Here is a 20,607-nt window from a genome sequence, read left to right on the forward strand (position 1 = left end):
TGTTGCACAACTGTCCTCGCCGTATAAAACACGGCTTCCCTGCTGGGGCATTGTGAAGGCGCAATTCCTGGAGCAACTCGGCCCAGTCACGACTTCTGCATACCCCACATGGCTGGCATTTAAGTCACTCCAACGCCGAGGTTGTGTTCCCGATTTGTTCACTGCCAGTAGCTAGGCTAGTTTGTAAGCTTAGACAAAGAGGCGGGCCTTTTCCTGGTGAAATGATTTGGGGCTTAGCAGGATCTGACAGATACCATGACCACAGCTACTGGGAGCATGCTTAAACACTCTTGCGTGGCTTCGGAGGCAGTTATTCCTGGTCTGCTAGCCTGGGGCAATGACAGGTTTAGTGCGTGTAGGGGGAGGAAATGGAAACTCTTTTGTGGAGTGCCCAAGCCAGGTCTGCAGCCCTGTCCTGGGGCCGGTGGTTAAGAGGGGGTGGAGGGCATGCGGGAGGGTCAGGGCAAAGGGCAGGCCGGGGCAGTTCAGTTATTCGGGGTAAAACGGATTGGAGGCGAAACGATTTCCAAAGTGGTGAGCATGCAGAGAGAAAGGCTGAACGTGAGAGACTTATAGCACGGAGAAAGAGAGGGAAATGAACAAACAACATTATGGTAACTATGGTCATGGCTGTCCGATCACAAAAGGAAAAGAAAACAGAAACCAGCCTCCTACATGTCTAATGAATGAACAGTGATATACAACCATGACGAGCTAGGCAGAGCTTCTGATTTGTGCTGGTTGACGGTGGAAAATAATTTATAGCTACATTTGAGGGTAAGATATTGTAAATTTGACAATTATTACTTATTACATTGCAAATTCAGTTACTTATAATGATCCATTAATCAAATATTTCTACTGTAATCAGCTATTTGCTGTTAAGAAATAACTACATTATCAAAAACGTGGCAATATAGAACTTTTCTGACATGTGGTTCAAATGTGGTGGAAATATAATGTAATGTTTGGTTCAATCAATTTATATTGGGGAAATACAACATTAAATCAGCCACAACATTAAAACCACTGACAGGAGAAGTGAATAACACTGAGCATCTCATGATAATTCAATGTTCTGCTGAGAAACTTTTGGACCTGGTATTAGTGTGGATGCTACTTAGACATGTAGCACCCACCTAGACCAGGCCAGACCAGGCCAGACCAGGCACCCCCACCCCATTGGGGCAGCAGCCATCCCCAGCAGGATGCAGCCTGTTTTGGAACAACTCATAAAAACATGAAGAACAGCACAAGGTGTTGACCTGGCCTCCAAATTCACTAGATCCCAAACTGATCAAGTATCTGTGGGATGATCTACAGAGGCCCCTCATCTCAAAGGCCCCCCCACTAACAACATCCTGTTGCCAGACACCACAGGACACCTTCAGAAGGCCCATGTCCATTCTCTGATGAGTCCCAACTGTTTTGGAGGCACAAGGGAGACCTACACAATATCAAGAAGGTGGTTATAATGTTATGCCTGATCGTGTATAAGGATAATTCAGTAAACATTGTAGGTAGGTCTGCTGATTAAATGAGAAATAATACAGAATCTGCTGGCTTTGTATAAGTGAAAAACATAACGGTGAAGTGGGGCTACACAAAAAGTAATTAAACTTTGCGTTAGCAGCAAAAATCTGAATAATAGGAAGTCTGAAATGATTATAATTAGGGGGCTTTGGAACGTTGGCTGTGAATACCGAGATTATTTGTGTATGTTTGCTCCTGCGGTGCAGGGTACCAGGTGATTTCCCTGATTAGTTGGTTGAAGATGTGCTAATCAGCGAAATCACTCTGCACAGCACCTGACTCGAACAAAAACCCTGCACACACTCGGCCCATCACCACGTACAGTACGCCGCTGTAAATGCGCTCGAGCCATTATTCCAGTGGAGTGTGATTGGCACAGTGAAAGAGAGAGGGGGAACCTGCGTCACCGGGCTCGGGTTGCATGTAAGTTTTTCTTTCCTCTTTTCCCGTCTGCTGCAAACGTGCAGCTCGGCCCGCTCTTTTACGATTTATAAACAGGGCACATAAATCAGGAGTGACAGAAACGTATGAGGTTAGCGCCGATGCTGCAGGTAAGCGCAGCTCTCCGCTAATGGATCGTGTCACATTAGACATTAGTGGACACGTTAAATGCTCACTGGACGTGAAGCATCATTTGAAGCCAGCTGTGGCGGCTCCCTTAAAATAAATGAGTTTCTGAATAGCAACGGACTCACGGCAGCTGCGAGTAACCCCCCGACTCACTAAACACCTCCAGAAGCTCCACAGAGAAGCTTTATTTACCTCTACTGCCACACACACACACACATGCATATATACATACATGTATATATATCACAACTCCCTGCTCTCTGGACTAACAATCTGCACAGAAACAGGTTGCACCCGGTCGGCTGGTTGCACCTGCTCAGATGGAAATAAGCTGTAGCTGCAGCAAATACTGCTATTGGCTGGAAATTATCAACAAAAACAACAACCTCCAGCTCCCCCTACTTTACCCTGTCCCTCCGTGAAGTGACTCTAAATAAGACCCTCTTTTTTTAAGGCAAAGAAGAAGAAGAACCAGTCTCTTGAGCAGATGAGCTAATTTTCTTGCTATTGTTTCCGCTAACTCTTGTGTCAAGTGGCCATCCCAATTGAGAAGAAGCATCACCCCACACCCTACGCCAACCCTAACGCCGTAGCCTGACGTGCACCTCCCCAGAAATGTAACTACGCGTCGCGGCGACGCAGACCGCAAGAGCTGTGACTGGTCCGCCTGGTACTAGCGCGTTTCCACTTTAGTATTTCCGGCTGCTTCTCCAACTCCGCAACTTGCAAATTGATTGTTTTGGATCAATAAAAATGGAAGACATAGAGGAAAAAAGGTTAACTGAGGAGGTTCGGAGATTTGTAGGACTCGTCTTAGGGGAAATTTTGGCGAAAGTTTCAGTCGCCATTGTTGAAAATGAAGCAGAAACAAAACTTAACCCGAAAAAAGACACAGCACGGTTGGGTGGCGTTTTTACAGAGAGAGCCAGACTGAAGAGTGCACAAGTATAAATGGTTCAGACAAGCGTATGCTACGCCGTCTATGTCCCGCAGAGGCGTAAACTTGCGCTTAGTGCCGTAGCCTGACTTGCATCTTGGGTCAGAAATGCTTTTCTTTGTTCATGTGACTCAGCGACCAGACAAGCACAGATAGTTCTCCATTGTTGAGGCTCATACACACCGTCCACTCTTTTATCAAGAACTACAGAGTCACTGGAGTCTCGTTCAAACGTTTTACATGCAGCACGGAGTCGATACGTGCACTACAGCAAGTACAGAATCAACTGACAATAGTAAAGTTGCATTCACTCATATACAGTAGGTACCATCTCAGATACAACGAGGCGGTTCTGTGTGAAACCAATTAATTTAGCTTTAGGCTGGGTGCAGCTGTGCCTGTGCCTTATCTGTGGGAGGGTTCCTCTCCTCACATATTTGTGATTTCAAAGCGTGAGAGTCAAATATTTAACTACGAATAGAGAGAAAACATCTCGAGAAGCAGTTTAACCTTCTACTTTTCCAACATTTTGTGCTGCAGTGAAATTAGTTGAACCTAAATGTTAGTCCACATTTATTATCTCCAACTCCAGCATGAGCCGCTCAGTTCCACTCGCCATCGCGTGAAGCGCAGAGTGGAACTCAACACACCCGGCCTGTCGCCACCTAGTGTTTCGGCGGCGTAATTACAGAACAATACGGAGACACGCGGCGCAGGACTTTAAACGACGCTTTAGTTTCCAACTTGTTCTTCTGTGCCGCTTTGGTCCCCTCAAACTCGGATTGCTCCCCCTCCTTCTTCTTCTTCTTCTTCTTTCCTAAAGAGGTCTGCTACCTTTTCCTCAAGAAAACCTGCTCACAGCATTCTCCCCACTCTGAAAATATTTTTCCACTGCCCCGTCCAAACCATGAGGTCCTTTCTTTGGACACACACACACACACACATACACACAGGATGATTTGCTGCTCATTCAGTGCTCAGTTTTCTCACCACCTGTGTGAAAGCGCGTGACATTTTTGATGAAAGGTGAAACAGCTGAAACACACCCAACACGAAGGATTAGGAGTTGGGCTTCTGAGATTGCCAGATTTGACAGTCTCTGCTCTCTTTGCTTTTAATACCCTCTTGACGGACTCAAGAGTGGAAACCAGTGATCTTTAGCGCAAGCCGCACGGACGTGACAAATCAGACGTGGCAGTCAGCATCGTGGTGGTCTGAAAGGTAATTCTAGGGCTAACCGGTGCACTGGAAAGACACAGAAATATAATTGTTTGTTGAAATGGAGCATCGAGATAAGAGGTGCAAGAGGATGCAGGATGGTGACAGGAAAGGGAGATACGAGACGGAAATAAATAAACAGAGCCAGAGGGCAAAGAGATGGAACTGAAAAGATTATGAAGATGTTTTTCTATGCACAAAGTTTTGGTTTATTTATTTTTGCTTTTATCAGATTCTCTGCTCACCATTTGTAGTTATTCCTCCTCATCGTGGCGCTAAATACGGAAAATACAGGTGAACGCCGCACAAGGCGGCACAAAGAAAACGCAATGTCAAAGTGAACGCCAATGCGCACATGTAGCTTGAGGCAACTTTTGGTAATGGAAAGAAAGGCCGTCGCAGCTGATTCCTGTGCAGGAGGGGGGGGAAGGGGTTTGGGGGGGGGGGGGGGGGGGGGGTGACGTGAGATGAGAGCCTCTCCGCTACGTTAGCCCCCATGTTGGAGGATGTATCTGCAATGTGGGGGTCACGCCTGGTCAGCTGCAGGGATTTACAGGCCCTTCCAGAAAATACAAAAATCTAAAAAAATTCCCCTCATCCACGCTACCCTGAAAGCCCCCCCCCCCCCCCCCCCTTCCCAGGCCCCTCTGGGAGCAGGCGGACGGTTTGTGTCCCAGTGTAAATATATTTTTTCTCTATCAAAGACACATTTTCCAACCACCGTCAAATGGGGGAGGAGGGCGCTTTAGAAAGGGAGGGCTGCGGGAAGAGAAAAAGAGTGGGGGAGAGAGAGTGGGGGAGAACCCCCCCACCCCCACCCCAACAGTCTGCTGCTGTCTGCCGGTTCTAGCAACATCTGGCACTGTTTATCACCTGGCCAGCTGGTTCAGACAGGAGGGGGCGGGGCTGGAACGGGTGCCAACCTGAAATTGTAGGTCTCAAAGATTATTCTGATCCATAGCAATCTGAGTCGTATATATGTAGGAAATCATGTCTGCTGATTATGATAAGACCGAATGGAGGTAGAAAACAGCGACAGGCAAAAAAAAACCAGAACCAGAACCAGAAAGCCAGCCTGTAATCGTTAATGGACGATAACGGAAGAAAGTTTTCAATCCCGAACAAGTTTGGTTAAATTGGAAATCGTGTTTCTTGGACAGAGAATTGTCTTTTAAATAGTTAAAGATGGAGAGTTTCCATTCACATGAGCATCCTTGAGGTCCATCAAATATGCAGAAATGTTTTTTAAGAGTTTTAAATTCTGCACTGTTTACGTTCGCATTCTCTTCAATTAAGCCTTATTCTTCGTGGACTACTTTGTTTGTTGACTGTTGAGCCCACCAACAGAGCTTTAAAAGCTTAGCATGAAACTGATTCCACGTTAATAGCGTGTCGCCAGTGTCCTCATGTCCATACACCAATCAGGCATAACATTATGACCACCTTCCTAATATTGTGTAGGTCTCCCTTGTGCCTTCAAAACAGTTGTGACTCATCAGAGAATGGATATGGGCCTTCTGAGGGTGTCCTGTGGTGTCTGGCAACAGGATGTTGTTAGTGGAGTGCCATTGCTATGGTCTGGTCTAGGTGGGTGCTACATGTTTTAGTAACATCTACATGAATAAATGCCAGGTCCAAAAGTTTCCCAGCAGAATGTTGTATTGTCACAAGATGGTTAAATTTTATTACTTCTCCTGTCAGTGGTTTTAATGTTGTGGCTGAAGGGTTTATTATGCAACCTATTTGAGAAAAATGTTGCTCCACAGCGCTACTACTGGTCAAAAATACCGCACTGCACCTTTAATTCAGAGGGAGCAATGTAGTTACTTGGAATAAGAATGATGACCACAACTATGAAAACCAGAGCCTGAATGAATCTGCAACACGGGAAACAATGCACCTTACAATTTATTATTTAATTGAATCATCTTTTGTTAATTTCTTAATAGAATCAACATATAAATTACCAAGCAGGTTAGAAAGTGAGTAGATATGGAGACTTTTTTTTTTCCCCCCCTGGGGCCTGACTTTAGAAAAGTGACGGGCAGAGGGAGAATATAAGCAAAAGACAGAGTTCACGGGACAATGAGGCCCATTGATACGGCGGAGACAGGACCGGGTACCTCCAGCGGGCTGAGAACGGCTGACGGTGCACAGAGGCACAGTGATTAGTCTGCATTACAAATGGCTAAAACAGAGCTGTGGGCCTGCAGAGGCCACGCCATCAGGGGAGACCTTGAGACTTATATACCACCTTTGTTCTATTCATGCCTTGTTAACAAAGTCCAAATTGCAACTGCTTTCCACCCATCGTGGATTAAAAACACTTCTCTGCCCCGTTTCTTTGCCCTCGACTGTCTTTCCTCCTTGTGTTTAAAGCATAATTCTTAAAGGAAACGATAAAGTCTTTACATTAAACTACATGCATGCAGCAAAGAAAGTAGCTGACACTTGTACAGGCTCCAAGAGGCCAAGGCTCAAAATCCCACAAGCAATCATTTCTTTTCCTCCACATTTTCCCTAACCCCAGAAGGAATTCATCTCAGTTTTACAGATAAGTTGAATGGCTCGACACTCTTCACCTGTGTTCTGCACATACTTGCCATAGAGAAAAGGATCCCTATCATTCGTGCCTCTGGGATCTAAAACTGCGGCTGTAAAAACTAGTTTGTGTCGCCATCTATGGGGCTCCATGTGAAATTGCACCTTAAACCATGTCTCAGCAACACAGCTTTTCTTTTAACCTCCTGATTCAATGGGTGCATTTAATTTAAATACCTGCAATAATCCTAAATGCATTCTCCCTGAGCCCAAATCTGACATCCCATCTTTACTGTTGTTCACAACTTTCACCTGCTCGAGATACATTTCACGCAAAACGGACATAGAGACATGCGGCGTACCTGTCTGTACGTGCTGATGATGATCTCCCTCAGGTGGTAGTGCATGGGGGTCATGGTCTCGCTAACGGAGTCCAGGGCCATGTCCACCTCCCTCTTCATCCTGTGGCCATCGGGGAGTAGACGCACCAGCTGCATCACGACCTGGACGTCGGAGACAATAGACGCTGATTAAGCCACGGGAACCTTCTTGAATGTGACGAGACTTTTGCAGAATTGCACAGCATCTGCCGCACATATAAGATGGCTTTACGTTATTTGACTGAGTTAGCGTAATGCTGCACCTATACAGTAGAAGTATAGATTCTCACAGTTACAGTTTTACTCTAAAATGTTTTAAACTTTATTTCTAAACTTGTCCCTTTCTATTTCTACGGCAAACCAATCTCACCACAATCTCCACAGTTCAGTAGAAGTTTAAATACATTTTTTCCTGAGCACTCAAGGACTTATTGTGGTGAGTAGCACCACAAATAGTAGCTATTTGCCAAGAATAAACTTAAAAACCTCCTTTTTTAAATGGTTTCTTTCCTTTTACGCCTTTCTGTAAGCTGCATTATTTGAGTTTTGTATGTGTGTGAAACGTGATATGCAGATAAATCGTCCACTGGCTTTGGAGCGACGGCAGCATCTGGCCTCATTACTTCACCGTGCCGAAATGCATGCTGTTGCACCATCGGAATCCAAACAAATACTCCGATAGCCTGATTAAAACAGACAAATATTTCTTTGTGCAACACTCGGCTTGGCTGTTAAGAGCGCTGCCTGTCAGTCCTGATATACTGTAACCGAAATATTGCTGCGAAAACACGTTCATCTGTTGACCAAGCAGAAATGAGGAATGTTTCCGTCAGCGCGCGCGCATGATGTAAAGCTGTGTAGCCGATTTCCAGCTGCAAGCCAGTTTACTAAACCTCGTTGGTGGGCCCCGTGAGGCCGGATTACTTCAGATACAAATGATAACACTTAGAAATAGAAGGAGAAGAAGAAGAAGAAGGCAGAAAGGGGAAAAGCCAAACAGCTGGATCAGGGATCAGAACAAGCCTGCAGGCAGAACACTATTTTCTCATTCAGTGTGCGTCTGTCCTTGAGAAAGAAAAACACAAATCTTTGCCAGCGTGTATAAAACTTCTGCACGTCTCTTTTTCTATAAGAAAAAAACATCTAGAAATGTCTGTGGCTGTTGTGTTTCTTTTCCTTGTTTGATAAGTGTTTCCAAGATCCACTACGTGTCAAAGTGTCATCCTCAAATTAAAGTCATTCATGCTTCCTGGATCCCCTGCATTTAGTGCATTTAAGTTGCTAATATTTCAAAACAGAAGAAGAATGGTTCTTGATTGAGAAACTTAGGAAACAGATAGTTTTCTCAGCTACCGTAGCTCTGTTTATGCACATCTTAAAGGGGAACTAGTGTTTTTTGCAACCTGGACCTTATTTCTGGCATAAAATACGATCGTTTACTCACCCATATAACTTTTGTGTAAGTTGTAGTCCTTTGGTTTAGATCTGCGCATATCCATATAGTGGGAGTGAATGGGGCACCGAAACGCAGCCTCTAAATAACACATTATCTGCCGCAAAACTTGTTCATTTCAACAATATTTTGTCATGATATGCCAGTGCTATTCCCCGTTGAGTACAGAGTTACCTGTTATCATCATCTGGGGTCTGTAGATAGACCTACAGACCCCGGATGATATCGTCTCTGAGCGCCGCTCGCAACCGCGACGGTCGGCTTGTTTGCCTGTAATTTGCTACTCAGGTGAAACTACAGACCCCGGATGATGATAACAGCTAACTCCGGACTCAACGGGGAATAGCACTAGCGTATCATAACAAAATATTGGTGAAATGAACGAGTTTTGCAGCAGATAATGTGTTATTTAGAGGCTGCGTTTCGGTGCCCCAATCACTCCCACTACATGGATATACGCTGATCTAAATATCTCCCAAATGATTACAAATTACACAAAAGTTGATTGGGTGAGTAAACAATCGTATTTTATGCCAGAAATAAGGTCCAGGTTGTAAAAAACAGTAGTTCCTCTTTAAGTTGTATTAAGTATCTAAACAGACTACAGTAATGGAAAACTTTGTTAAGCTTCAAATAAACACAGATTAAGAAGATTAAGAACTATTTAAGACTATTAAATTGATGGACTCCTTTCTTTTTTGGCAACAGCCACGGACTCCCGAACATGTGTCACATCCTCACTTTTTAAATCGAAACAGAGCAGCACTTGTGTTTAGACATCCAAGAGTTACAAAACGTTTGGAGACATGTTTGGGACCAGAGCAGTCAAACACTTTTAGTTCTGGAAACGGTCAGCTCCAGTCACAACCACGGTCATAAAGTGCTTCAACGATGAATGTTAGCACACAACAAATACAGAAGAAAAAGAAAAAAATGTAGTAGTGATGATATAATGATGCAGACTGGGGCCTTTCTGTGTGGAGTTTGCATGTTCTCCCTGTGTCTGCGTGGGTTCTCTCCGGGTACTCCGGCTTCCTCCCACCGTCCAAAGACATGCTCGTTAGGTTAATTGGTGATTCTAAATTGGCCGTAGGTGTGAGTGTGAATGGTTGTCGTAGCATCAGTGCTATAGGATTACATCACACACATATAAATATATATATATGAAACAATCTGACACCACATCAGCTCCTTCGTCAAGTAATACTACAGAGCTCACAGCCATAGCAACACCTCTTAGATAAGGGAATAACAACATCACACATCCTTCAGAGGGTGCATTGGAGGCAGACAAGGTTTCCGTGGCGACCGCTCTGTGTTTCCCAGAGACTCCGGCGGCCGCTCGGGTGTGATTGGCATGCGCCATTGTGCGGCCTCTTTCTGTGCGCTCGTGTTTACAGTGCAGAGGACACAGCCAGCGGGTTCCAACCGAGAGACTCATTGTCAGAGCATTTTTTTTTTTCCTCCAAGTCACTATTCAGGCACAAAGGGGGCAGAAATGCTCTGGCTTCTGGCTGTGTTTGGACGAAGCTTTCAATCACAGGTGCGGAGTTTAGAAAGATTAAAAAAGGGGGGGCTTTTAATTTACAATACCACAGAATGAATGGCTTCATTGGGACCAACTGGTGATGTGGTCCGTTAAAGAAGCCGCATAAATCTGTAGACGCTAGAAGACATGCTACACAAACCCTTCTCCATTTTCCACCAAGACGAATAAAGTCGAAAAGTTGTGGTTCAAAGTACTCAGAATGAAAGTAGCACAAAGGTTAATTTTGTTTTTTTCCAGCAGCAGCTTACAAATTACAATAACAAGTGCCACCTACAGAGGTTAAAGCTTCATCAACAGAGAGCTGAAGTGTGTGAACACTGCAGCGCCGGCCGCGCTCTTGATTGCCAGGTAAGCTCAAATAAGCACGACAGAACAAAAGAGCGCCCATCGACCGTGAAGTGTCACTGCATGCGAAGGTAATTACGAAGCCGTTGTAGAGAAAATATTGTTGACATGATTGGTTTTCTGTCAAATGATTCTTCGCTGGTCGCGACACGTCGTTAGCTCTTTAGCGTCCGATCCATTTTCACAGTGGATTCCTCTTTACCAGAACCCTGCTTTGAATTATAATCAAAATGATCACCCCTCTATTTTATAAAATATCTGTAGAAGAGGAGCAGCCACCAATCATGTCTCAGTCTTAGTACAGATATGAAACTAGCTCCTGAACACAGATGGAACTTAAATGTGCTTATATCAGTTTACAACCACACTATATACTATTTAGTTATTGTTTATATACATTTTAGAAATGTTCTGGTTAATGTTCTGTATTTATTTAAAATACACCGATCAGCCACAACATTAAAACCACTGACGGGAAGAAGTGAATAACATTGACCATCTTGTGACAATTCAATGTTCTGCCGGGATAACTTTTAGACCTGGCATTCATTCATTCATTCATGTGGATGTTACTTAGACATGTAGCACCCACCTAGACCAGACCAGGCACCCCCACCCCATAGCAATGACACTCCTTGATGGTTTGCAGCAGCCATCCCAAAGCAGGATGCAGCCTGACACAGGCACACACACAAAAACACTTTAGGAACAACTCAAAAAAACACAAAGAACACCACAAGGTGTTGACCTGGCCTCCAAATTAACTAGATCCCAAACTGATCAAGAATCTGTAGGATGATCCACAGAGGCCCCTCCCCTCAAAAGACCCCCCACTAACAACATTCTGTTACCAGACACCACAGGACACCCTCAGAAGGCCCATGTCCATTCTCTGATGAGTCACAACTGTTTTAGAGGCACAAGGGAGACCTACACAATATTAGGAAGGTGGTCATAATGTTATGCCTGATTGGTGTATGGACGTTATACTTTTTTACGTGTGTACATACCTCAAATTCTCCTTTTGTGTACTTGGCGTCAGGAACGCTCACAATCTCATCGTCAGCAAACTCTGGAAAGCCCTGAAAACGTGAGTCACATTTTCACATTTATAGACTTTCAAATTGAAACTGTGTTAAACGCAGATGAACGTGCAGAAAACTCAAGGGCGGGCTTCTTACGTTAAAGTGCCACAGAGTCAGAACAGAGACGACCATGGCCGTCGTGGTCCTGCCCTTGCCGTTGGAGCAGTTGAAGACGAAGGCCGAGTGGGAATCCTCAGCCAGGGTGCTCTTCATGGCCTCCAGCAGCTTATCAAAGTCCTGACAAGAGTAGGACAACACACACAAACTCTAACTCTCTTTTTCAAAATTTAACAACAAATCCTATTTAACCACATTATACATAATAAATTATCACTAAATTGCAAAATGAACACATAATAATGGGAAAATGATCAAATACATTAAAAGCCTTAAGCTCATTGTTTGCAGTAACATTCATAGCCACTAGAGGGAGCACAAGGCTGAATCATTGTCAGCTCCCTTCAATAAAACCAGAAGCTGCTTCTTCATCTAAGGTTTGTAAGGATCCTTACCTCCTCCCTGGGTGCGCTGCAGTCCGGCAGAGGGATGCGCTTGTACATGAGGCCCTGGTGGGAGCTTTTGTGCTGGTTGAACATCTCCTGAACTGTCAGGCAGCTTTTAAACATCTTCATCTGCTTCTCCTGCTCCAGTGTCACCTCCAGCCACTTCTGAGCTCGCAGGATCTCCTCCTTCAGAGACGTCTCCAGTTTCTACAAGATCATATTATTTTCAGATCATATTCTGTAACAGCCCTGATAAGAATCTAAACACATTATATTTACTCCTACCTCTAGCAGTTGTGGGTCAGACGATGGGATAGGAATGTGCTGGTCCAGACACGAGGGTTCCCTCAGATTAAAAATTTGCCCGTTTCCTTCGAACGCCAACTCCTCCTGCAGGTTGACCCACAACACGTGGCTGTGCTTCCTCTTTTCATCCGTCAGATGGGCCAAAACGGCTCCGGCGGCCTGCACACACAGCAAGGCTGACGATTAGGGCAAGGAGCTGGAAGTCCAGCTTGAGCAGCCTGAGGTGGGCGTGAGAGTCTCCACAAAGTAATCGTGAGTCATTCCTCTGAGTCTGTTCGCACCCATGAATAATCCCGACTGCATGGATGCATATTGATGAGGATTACAAAACTGTCACTTTAATGTGGAAATGAAATGCAAAGTGAGTGTTTTAAATACTACACAGAAGATAGAAAAAGCCAAATACAATCTCTAATAGGCTCAATTACTAACTTCTCTTTGTTGCATTCCCTCTAGATGAAGCATTTATGTGATTAAGAATCTCATTGACGGATAAATAAGAGCATGAGTGTTGACGCTGTGAAAACAGGAAGGACTGTGCAGCTACCTCTGACGTCGGCTGAGCCACTCCGTAAACGGGCATCTTGGGCACTCGTCTGAAGTTGGCCGCCTTCATCTCCTTCACCGTGCTGAGCACGTCGGGAGCCAAGTACTCATCAGCAACCTGCGCACACACATGGGAGTTATTCGTTTCGAGCAGCTAGCAGTATATGTACGACGCATCTTAAGACGAGAGATGATTGCAGACGTTGGCGTGGGTGGTGGCCTTACTAGCACCTCGCATTAGCTTGGGTGTGAACGCATATCTGAGTGATGCAAACTGTTAAGAGCGCTGATAAAAGCACTACATGAATGCCACCTGATTGTTTGAAAAGATCATGATGCATTTGAGGTACCGTATCTTAAAGAAGTGATATGCATCAAATTGCTGCAAGCTTTGTCTGCATGCATGAAGATGCAACATGCCAACGACTTTTATTCTGAGCTAAATCCAAGTATATCCATCAAATTCTAACAACAACAGCAATTATAATGATGAAAATGTGTGTGTGTGTGTGTGTGTGTGTGTGTGGGGGTGTGTGTGTGCACTTAATTTCCTCACCAGGACGCGGGCTCCTCTGGTGACCAGCTCGGCCGGGGCTGATAACTCTGATACGTCCATGCAGGCCAGTAGCCTGTACAGCCAAGAGTGGCTGCACATCCACTGGCTGAAGTTGGAAATAAAGGCAAGAGGATACTGCAAAACACAACACAGAGTTACATCTTCAATTATTTCCAGACATTTACAAAGTAAAATAAAAAAAATAAGACTTTACCTGTTCATGAAGGTATGCATTAAATACAATCAAGTAGAAGTAGCGCTCCAAGCTCAGCATCGTTCTGCTGAGAAAGTAGTCTTTGGTACTGCTTCCCTAAGAAACAAACCACAGATTTCTCACTTATGCACTCCAACCAGACATGCCTTTAAGATTCAGCCGACATCTTGACATAAAACACACGCACACACACATAAATATATCTCTATATATAAATCCACCAGTATTACCCATGTCGTCCATCAGCTTGAGTGCCCTCGATGATGAGGACGCTTTATGCATAATCAACATCATCCTTTGATTGCGCTCTTACTCTTACTTTATTTAGAAGAACGGAAAATTGGTGCTGCCTTTGAAAAAAATAAACATATCCAAGTCGTCATCTCTGAAAAGCATCACGACCAACCTGAATTTGATAATCTTCTCCGATTCCTTCCAGCTTACTCTTGTTCTCGTATATTGCTTCTTTTATGTTGTGCATCTCTGAACACAGGTTAATTGCCTGGTCAACCTGTCAGGGGGCGAAAGGGGGGAGAAAAAAGCAGTTTGTGTGAGGCATGAAATGTAAGACAGAAGAAGTATTTTTTTCTTTTTTTCAAACCAACATGATCTGCTCTACCTCTTCCATGACCTGCTGCCCGTTAGGCAGCTTGTTGATCAGAGACTGGATGACCTGGAACAGTGGTCTGGGCTCCGAAGCAGCTGCCTCCTCAACACTGCAAAGTAAATCATAGATCCTATCTCGTGTCCAAAAACAAGGTTTAATAAAGCTACACCGATCAGGCATAACATTATGACCACTGACAGGAGAAGTGAATAACGTTGACCATCTTGTGACAATTCAGTGTTCTGCTGGGAAACTTTTGGACCTGGCATTCATTCCAGACCAGACACCCCCACCCCATACCCATAGCAATGACACTCCTTGATGGCAGCAGCCATCCCCAGCAGGATGCAGCCCGACACAGGCACACACACAAAAACACTTTAGGAACAACTAAAAAAAAAACATGAAGAACAGCACAAGGTGTTGACCTGGCCTCCAAATTCACTAGATCCCAAACTGATCAAGTATCTGTGGGATGATCCACAGAGGCCCCTCCCCTCAAAGGACCCCACTAACAATATCCTATTGCCAGACACCACAGGACACCCTCAGAAGGCCCATGTCCATTCTCTGATGAGTCACGACTGTTTTGGAGGCACAAAGGAGACCTACACATTATTAGGAAGGTGGTCATAATGTTATGGCTGATCGGTGTATATCTGCATTACGTGCAATTAAAATAAACAGATAAAACTTTCAGTCATTTCATAAAAGGCATTGACTGCAGAGCTCTTACTGTGGCGCCGGCTGTGAATCACCCTTGAGCCGGTTCATGACCAGCGTGCCCAGGATCATGGCCAGGTTGGTGCGGCCAACGCCCACCTGGCAGCTGAAGAGCAGAGCAGGCAGCTGCCGGGACGCACCGTGGCCCATAGACAAGCTGGGGCTCTCCTGGAAAGCACATAAAAGTGTTTAAATTACGACGGGCTGCGGAACACCTAAAACCTAAAAAGCTATCGCGTCGCCGAGCCCGAGAATGATGTGACGCAGCACAGAGGACTTAAACGACCCCTACTAATCATGGTTTCGATGACAAAATGGTACAAATCAAGCTGAGTGAGGTTTACAAAAGGGGAAGAAAAGTGAAAAGAATGAGTATGGCAGTAACGCTCGGATCCAAACACTGTCAAAAAAAAAAAAAAAAAAAAAGGAGCCACTTTCCAACCACAGGGAACTGGACCGCCTGCTGCAAGTCAGCCCAAAAAAGGGCAAAACGAGATGAAAAGAACATCCTGTGTGAGTGAAGGGCAGGACGGAAACCAGACAGAGCAGATGACCAAAGGGCGGATATAAAGTGAGAAAAAATTAAAAAAAAAATCTATCACACTTATTAGTGATTAATTGTTCAGACAAGACGGATTCTATGTATAAATAACAAGGAAAAAATAGAAACTAGTGTGACCTCCTCACTACCTCAGTGAGAAAATCCAGATGCTCTCCAATATTCCAGCCATGAATAACTTCAAAACTAGGTCCCAATGAGAAAGACACAGCCAAAAAAAAAAAGGGGGGGGGGCTATTTAATTGGTGGACTTGTGCTGTGATTGATATTTTTATACGAGCTTACCCTGAGAATGTTAACAAACGCATCAAAGTCCTCTTCCAGTGGCGCTCCCTCCATTGGTAGTGGTAATCTGTAGTACCTGCAAAAACAACAAGCCGTCACCTGAGGTTGAACCCGTGCCTATGTTGTGTCAACATTGCCAATATGTAGGCGGCAACAAGCTGCACATCAACGGCCGAGCTCCCTCGTGTTGTCTCATCAGACGGAGATGGGAGAGGCCGCTATCGTTCCCTTTAAACACCAAACCACCTGCAACTGGAAGCTGTGAAACATCCTGCTGCTTTCATTTGAGCTTAAGAGAGCAGTCGTGCTCCTCTGGGGATAAAACGCTCTCTTGCCCTTGAACTGCTCTCAGCAGCTCATGACATCTCAATAAAGCATACTGCGCTGATCTGATTGCAGACAGGATGCTGCAATCACTTCTTCCAAAAAAAGCAGGGCAACCAGGCTTTGCACAAACAAGCGCCACTATTTATAACCCTGCTGCCTTTTTTCCGCGGCAGGCAGCCACACGCTGCTTCGTCTAAACTGGTGCGTGAGCTGAGGAGCTAAGGGCTAATAAAGGAACAATGTAAACAACCTGTATGCCGGCAAAGTGAACATCGGCCTCTTATAGACCTCTTCGGTCACGTGGATGTCCTCCTCGCACGTGATGGAGGTCTTCTGCGGCTCGTCTTTAAAGTACTCAATGTCGTTGTAGATGTAGAAGATGTTTTCATTGAGCTTGGCAAAGTCGTGGAGCTGTGGAGGACGGGAGAAAAGAGGTTTTTAATCATCTGTAGTGCACCTAAAAACTGCTTTGTAGAGTAATTGTTTCTGTGTCACCTCCTTCCTGATGGTGAGCTCCAGGCTCTCGACCATCTCCTCCTTCTGCAGGCCGTGGAGGTTTTCGTGTAGATTTTCCTTCCTCCTGGGAGTGTACGGCACAAAGTCGTCGTCCTTGTGCAGGAAAACCACCGGCTCCTCTCTTACACAGAAGAATATAACCTCCTGTTTGCAGAAGCACGGCAAGACAGGCATCAAATCATAGATTATTTAAAAGTAAATGCTTGTTGCCTTTTTATCAACTGCACCACTTCCAAGAGCAACTGGAAACAGTCTGTCGTCATTTGACATGCAGCACATGAGTAAGGAGTTTTAAAGAGGCCCGATGTATAATTTTGTCAATTTCATTTCAATTACGGTCAGTTTCTAGCTGCTGTAAGCAGAGGGATTCATTTTCCACTGGTACACACGACCGCAACTTTCTGTTTGCTCAGTTCTACAATTCAGCCGCAGCCTCCGCTGAGCACTTGACTCCTCAAATATTTACTGACAACACTGAGAGAAGGAGGCCAGGAAGGAGCTGCACGGGCACCGGCGCAGGAAAATCAGACCAGAGAAGCATTTATGTCAGCTTAAAGAGTGGTGGTCTCATATTCTGCCAGGACAAATGTGCATTAATGATAATAGCGGTGACCTCGTGTCCTTGTGCCTGGAGCCTCTGGAGGACGTGTTTGAAGCCATTCAGGCTGGGCTGGCCCATCCCGTACAGAGGGTAGGATCCTTTCACTTGGCGGAAGTTGGGCGCCCCGTAGCTTGCCGTGGTGTTGAGGACATCTGCCTTGCTGTATACGTCCTGCACCATGAAGTACTCCCCCTGGAAAGAAATGCAACTTTAATAGGGAACTACTGTTTTTTACAACCTGGACCTTATTTCTGGCATAAAATACGGTTGTTTACTCACCCATATAACGTTCGTGCAATTTGTGTTCCTTCGGGAGATAATTAGATCAGCATATATCCATGCAGTGGGAGTGAATGGGGCATCGAAATAACGCATTATCTGCCGCGAAACTCGTTCATTTCACCAATATTTTGTTGTGATACGCTAGTGCTATTCCCTGTTGAGTCCGGAGTTAGCTGTTAGAGTTAGCACTAGCATACAATAACAAAAATGAACAAGTTTCGTGGCGGATAATGCATTATTTCGGTGTCCCATTCACTCCCACTACATGGATATATATCCAATTATCTCCCGAAGGAATATAAATTACACAAAAGTTATATGGGTGAGTAAACAACCGTATTCTATGCCAGAAATAAGGTCCAGGTTGTAAAAAACAGTAGTTCCCCTTTAACCTGAGTTTATCCGACTTCTCCAACTTCCTCTTGGTGCATCTATGAGCAAATACATAATTAAAGAGGCTCAACAAATCATCCCTAGAATTTTGAACTAAGTCGGTAGAGCTTTTTATAGTTTTATGCAGATTTTTAGATCTACACCCCCAACTGAAAAAGCTAAATCTTTTCCTCTTCCCATCCTCTTTCTGTTTGCAAACAGCAGTAGCGGATACAGTCTGGTTAAACTGTTGCCTCAACAAGTTAAATATCTGAGCTGTCACCTACATCGTCAGTGGACCCGTTTCCTTCCTACAGTGACCCTGAGAACTTATTGTGCTGTAACTGAAGAAAGCATAATGCAAAGGAAAATACAACCAAGCGTCAAGGCCACCATAGTTTGCAGTTTGCATCGTCATTCATACACAGGATGCTGTTTATCATTGTATTGTTCAAAGTTGTCTTTAACATTAACACTGATACATATAACTGGCCACTATGAATCCATATCTGTCAACATTTAGGACCGGGCTTGAAGTTGGTGAAGTACAGGGACCTGCTAAGCTTTGCAGCCAGTAAATCCCTTTTTAATTTCTGGATCTCTCTTTTAGAATATCCATTTTTTTGCGTCTTTCTGCAAAATTAAAGCAATGTGGAACCATAAAAGACCAAATCCTTTGCTTAATCATCTATCAGTGCAACAATCAGTATCTTTACACGCCAACCAATATTCCAGTATTATTCCAACTATAACCGATATTCCAAATTTGATACAGGCCATGTAAACAGCACATTCTGCTTCAATGAACCAAATTTGCATCTTCCAAACAAGGTGTCTGCGCTATGACGATTGTATGTATACAGCACATTCAGAATATACGTCTCAGTTGGGGTTTTCACAGCCGTTTGCGACATATGGCCTCTTTCTTGTTTACTTTTAATTCTGTGTTGTATAAGCTTGGGCTGCAGGTTCGTGGCAGAGTCGCATTCCCAAAAGAAAAACACACGCATTTCCGATCAGACGGAGAAACAGTTTAAACTTTACTTCTTTTAAAACAGTTTATGCTTAAGCCAAGCTTTTTTCCAGAAGGAAATGTGATTCATTAGCCATTAAAACAGCATATTGCCTTTTTTGGAATAAAGGCAAGAAGTTCTGCATCTAAACACAGCAAAATATTTCAGTTTCTGGTAAGATTAAATGCTCTATGCAATCGGAAAGTAGTGACTTAATATATGGAGAAAGGTTGTATGCTTTCAGATCTACAGAATCTCTTCAGCAAATTCAGATTCAGATTGAAGAAAATGCTCTCAAACCCCTGCATTCACCAAACTGGAAGCTTAAAGATAGGTTTCCTAACATTTCAGATACCAGTCACAGTCTTTACTTGAGGCTTTTGGTGGAAGCACCTGCTCACAGAACGTCAAAACACAGCTGAAAAGATTTCTGGCACAAACTACTGACCCATCCACGCATGTAAACACAAGCTGCGGGTTAACACTGGAACGCACCGCATGCCTGAACTACCACAGCGGAGGTGACAGAGCAGATCAAAGCCCCGATGGGAGGGTGACAACATTCCCGTTTCAATGGCAGCCTCTGATCATAAAACGGCGCATGACAATGTTCCTACGCCACGCTGCAATTTAGACGCGTGAATGTGAAAAGAGCGGGGCGCGGAGACAGGTGAGATGATTCCACAGCTTTCTGCCGTCCTTACCTGCACCAGGAAGTGCTCGGGCATCGCGTCCGATATCCGGCCGACTTTGTAGTTGGTCTTGAGGACTTCATCGTGAATCTGAAATTCCTGTCTGCAGTTGTACCTGCAACACAACACAAGTGGATGGACGGTGAAGAGAGGTCATTTCAATTATCAGCCACTATTTGCTGGGCCCCGGATTGACAAAAGAGATGATAACGGGGGCAAACACTTGGGCCGGAGGGGTAAGGAGGGGTTGAGGGGGTTGGGGTGGGGTGGGGGGTGGGGTGGTGATCAAAAAGGATTAACAGCCAATTGTGAGAACGCAGATTCGGGGATGGACTTACGTGATGACGACAGGTGCGACTTTGTTGGTGATAATGGACTTGGCCTTGTTGTTGTGGATGTTGACCGTCTGGAAGGGGCTCATGCTAAGAGACTGCCTGCTGTCGGCCATCCCGTTGCCATGGACACTCTCAATCGGCGACGCTACGGAAACAGGCTGTGGTGCGGCACTGGCAGTTGTACCCATGCTCCACAAGCTGCTGTGAATGACATCGCGGCAGAGTTAGAAACAGGAAGCGGGCGACGCTCACACGCGAACAAAACAGCCCACATACAATATCTGGGCAACTACAACTACAAACATGTTTAAAGGTGTGAAGAACTACTCAGGGAGCGTCTCACACTTCAGCAGTGATGTGAAATGCGCAAGTCATTGACATTTAAAAATAAAATATGGATACCAATGCAAATTTTTTTGACATTTAAAACATTTCTGGAGAATACACAGTTCACCACATTGCCATAAAAGTTGGACATTCATGGCACCCAGATGATGGAACCTCCTGTCACTGATGATCTTCTGACTTTTCTATCTAGCATAACCATGACTAAAATTTT

At 44.7% G+C, this 20,607-nt stretch overlaps 1 protein-coding gene across 4 annotated transcripts in view; it reads right to left on the bottom strand.

Moving 5' to 3' along the window:
- pald1a (phosphatase domain containing paladin 1a) overlaps nucleotides 1-20,607 on the bottom strand; it is a 56,958-nt gene that overhangs the window by 26,024 nt on the left and 10,327 nt on the right. For 3 of the 4 annotated variants that reach the window (XM_084567964.1, XM_084567965.1, XM_084567963.1), the window contains exons 2-18: nucleotides 20,052-20,249; nucleotides 19,726-19,828; nucleotides 17,367-17,546; nucleotides 16,733-16,897; nucleotides 16,488-16,648; nucleotides 15,911-15,986; nucleotides 15,080-15,234; nucleotides 14,356-14,452; nucleotides 14,143-14,247; nucleotides 13,737-13,832; nucleotides 13,523-13,657; nucleotides 12,968-13,084; nucleotides 12,400-12,579; nucleotides 12,124-12,321; nucleotides 11,708-11,848; nucleotides 11,537-11,608; nucleotides 7,162-7,302 (exon numbers count right to left, since the gene is read on the bottom strand). In XM_084567964.1, the coding sequence (XP_084424090.1) occupies nucleotides 7,162-7,302; nucleotides 11,537-11,608; nucleotides 11,708-11,848; nucleotides 12,124-12,321; nucleotides 12,400-12,579; nucleotides 12,968-13,084; nucleotides 13,523-13,657; nucleotides 13,737-13,832; nucleotides 14,143-14,247; nucleotides 14,356-14,452; nucleotides 15,080-15,234; nucleotides 15,911-15,986; nucleotides 16,488-16,648; nucleotides 16,733-16,897; nucleotides 17,367-17,546; nucleotides 19,726-19,828; nucleotides 20,052-20,236 (2,307 nt within the window). In that variant the 5' untranslated portion in view covers nucleotides 20,237-20,249. The remainder of the gene's footprint in view (nucleotides 1-7,161; nucleotides 7,303-11,536; nucleotides 11,609-11,707; nucleotides 11,849-12,123; nucleotides 12,322-12,399; nucleotides 12,580-12,967; nucleotides 13,085-13,522; nucleotides 13,658-13,736; nucleotides 13,833-14,142; nucleotides 14,248-14,355; nucleotides 14,453-15,079; nucleotides 15,235-15,910; nucleotides 15,987-16,487; nucleotides 16,649-16,732; nucleotides 16,898-17,366; nucleotides 17,547-19,725; nucleotides 19,829-20,051; nucleotides 20,250-20,607) is intronic. The other variant, XM_084567966.1, reaches the window with a different exon arrangement.

This window comes from Chelon labrosus (assembly GCF_963514085.1).
Source record: "Chelon labrosus genome assembly, chromosome: 19".
In the NCBI taxonomy this organism is placed as follows: Eukaryota; Metazoa; Chordata; class Actinopteri; order Mugiliformes; family Mugilidae; genus Chelon; species Chelon labrosus.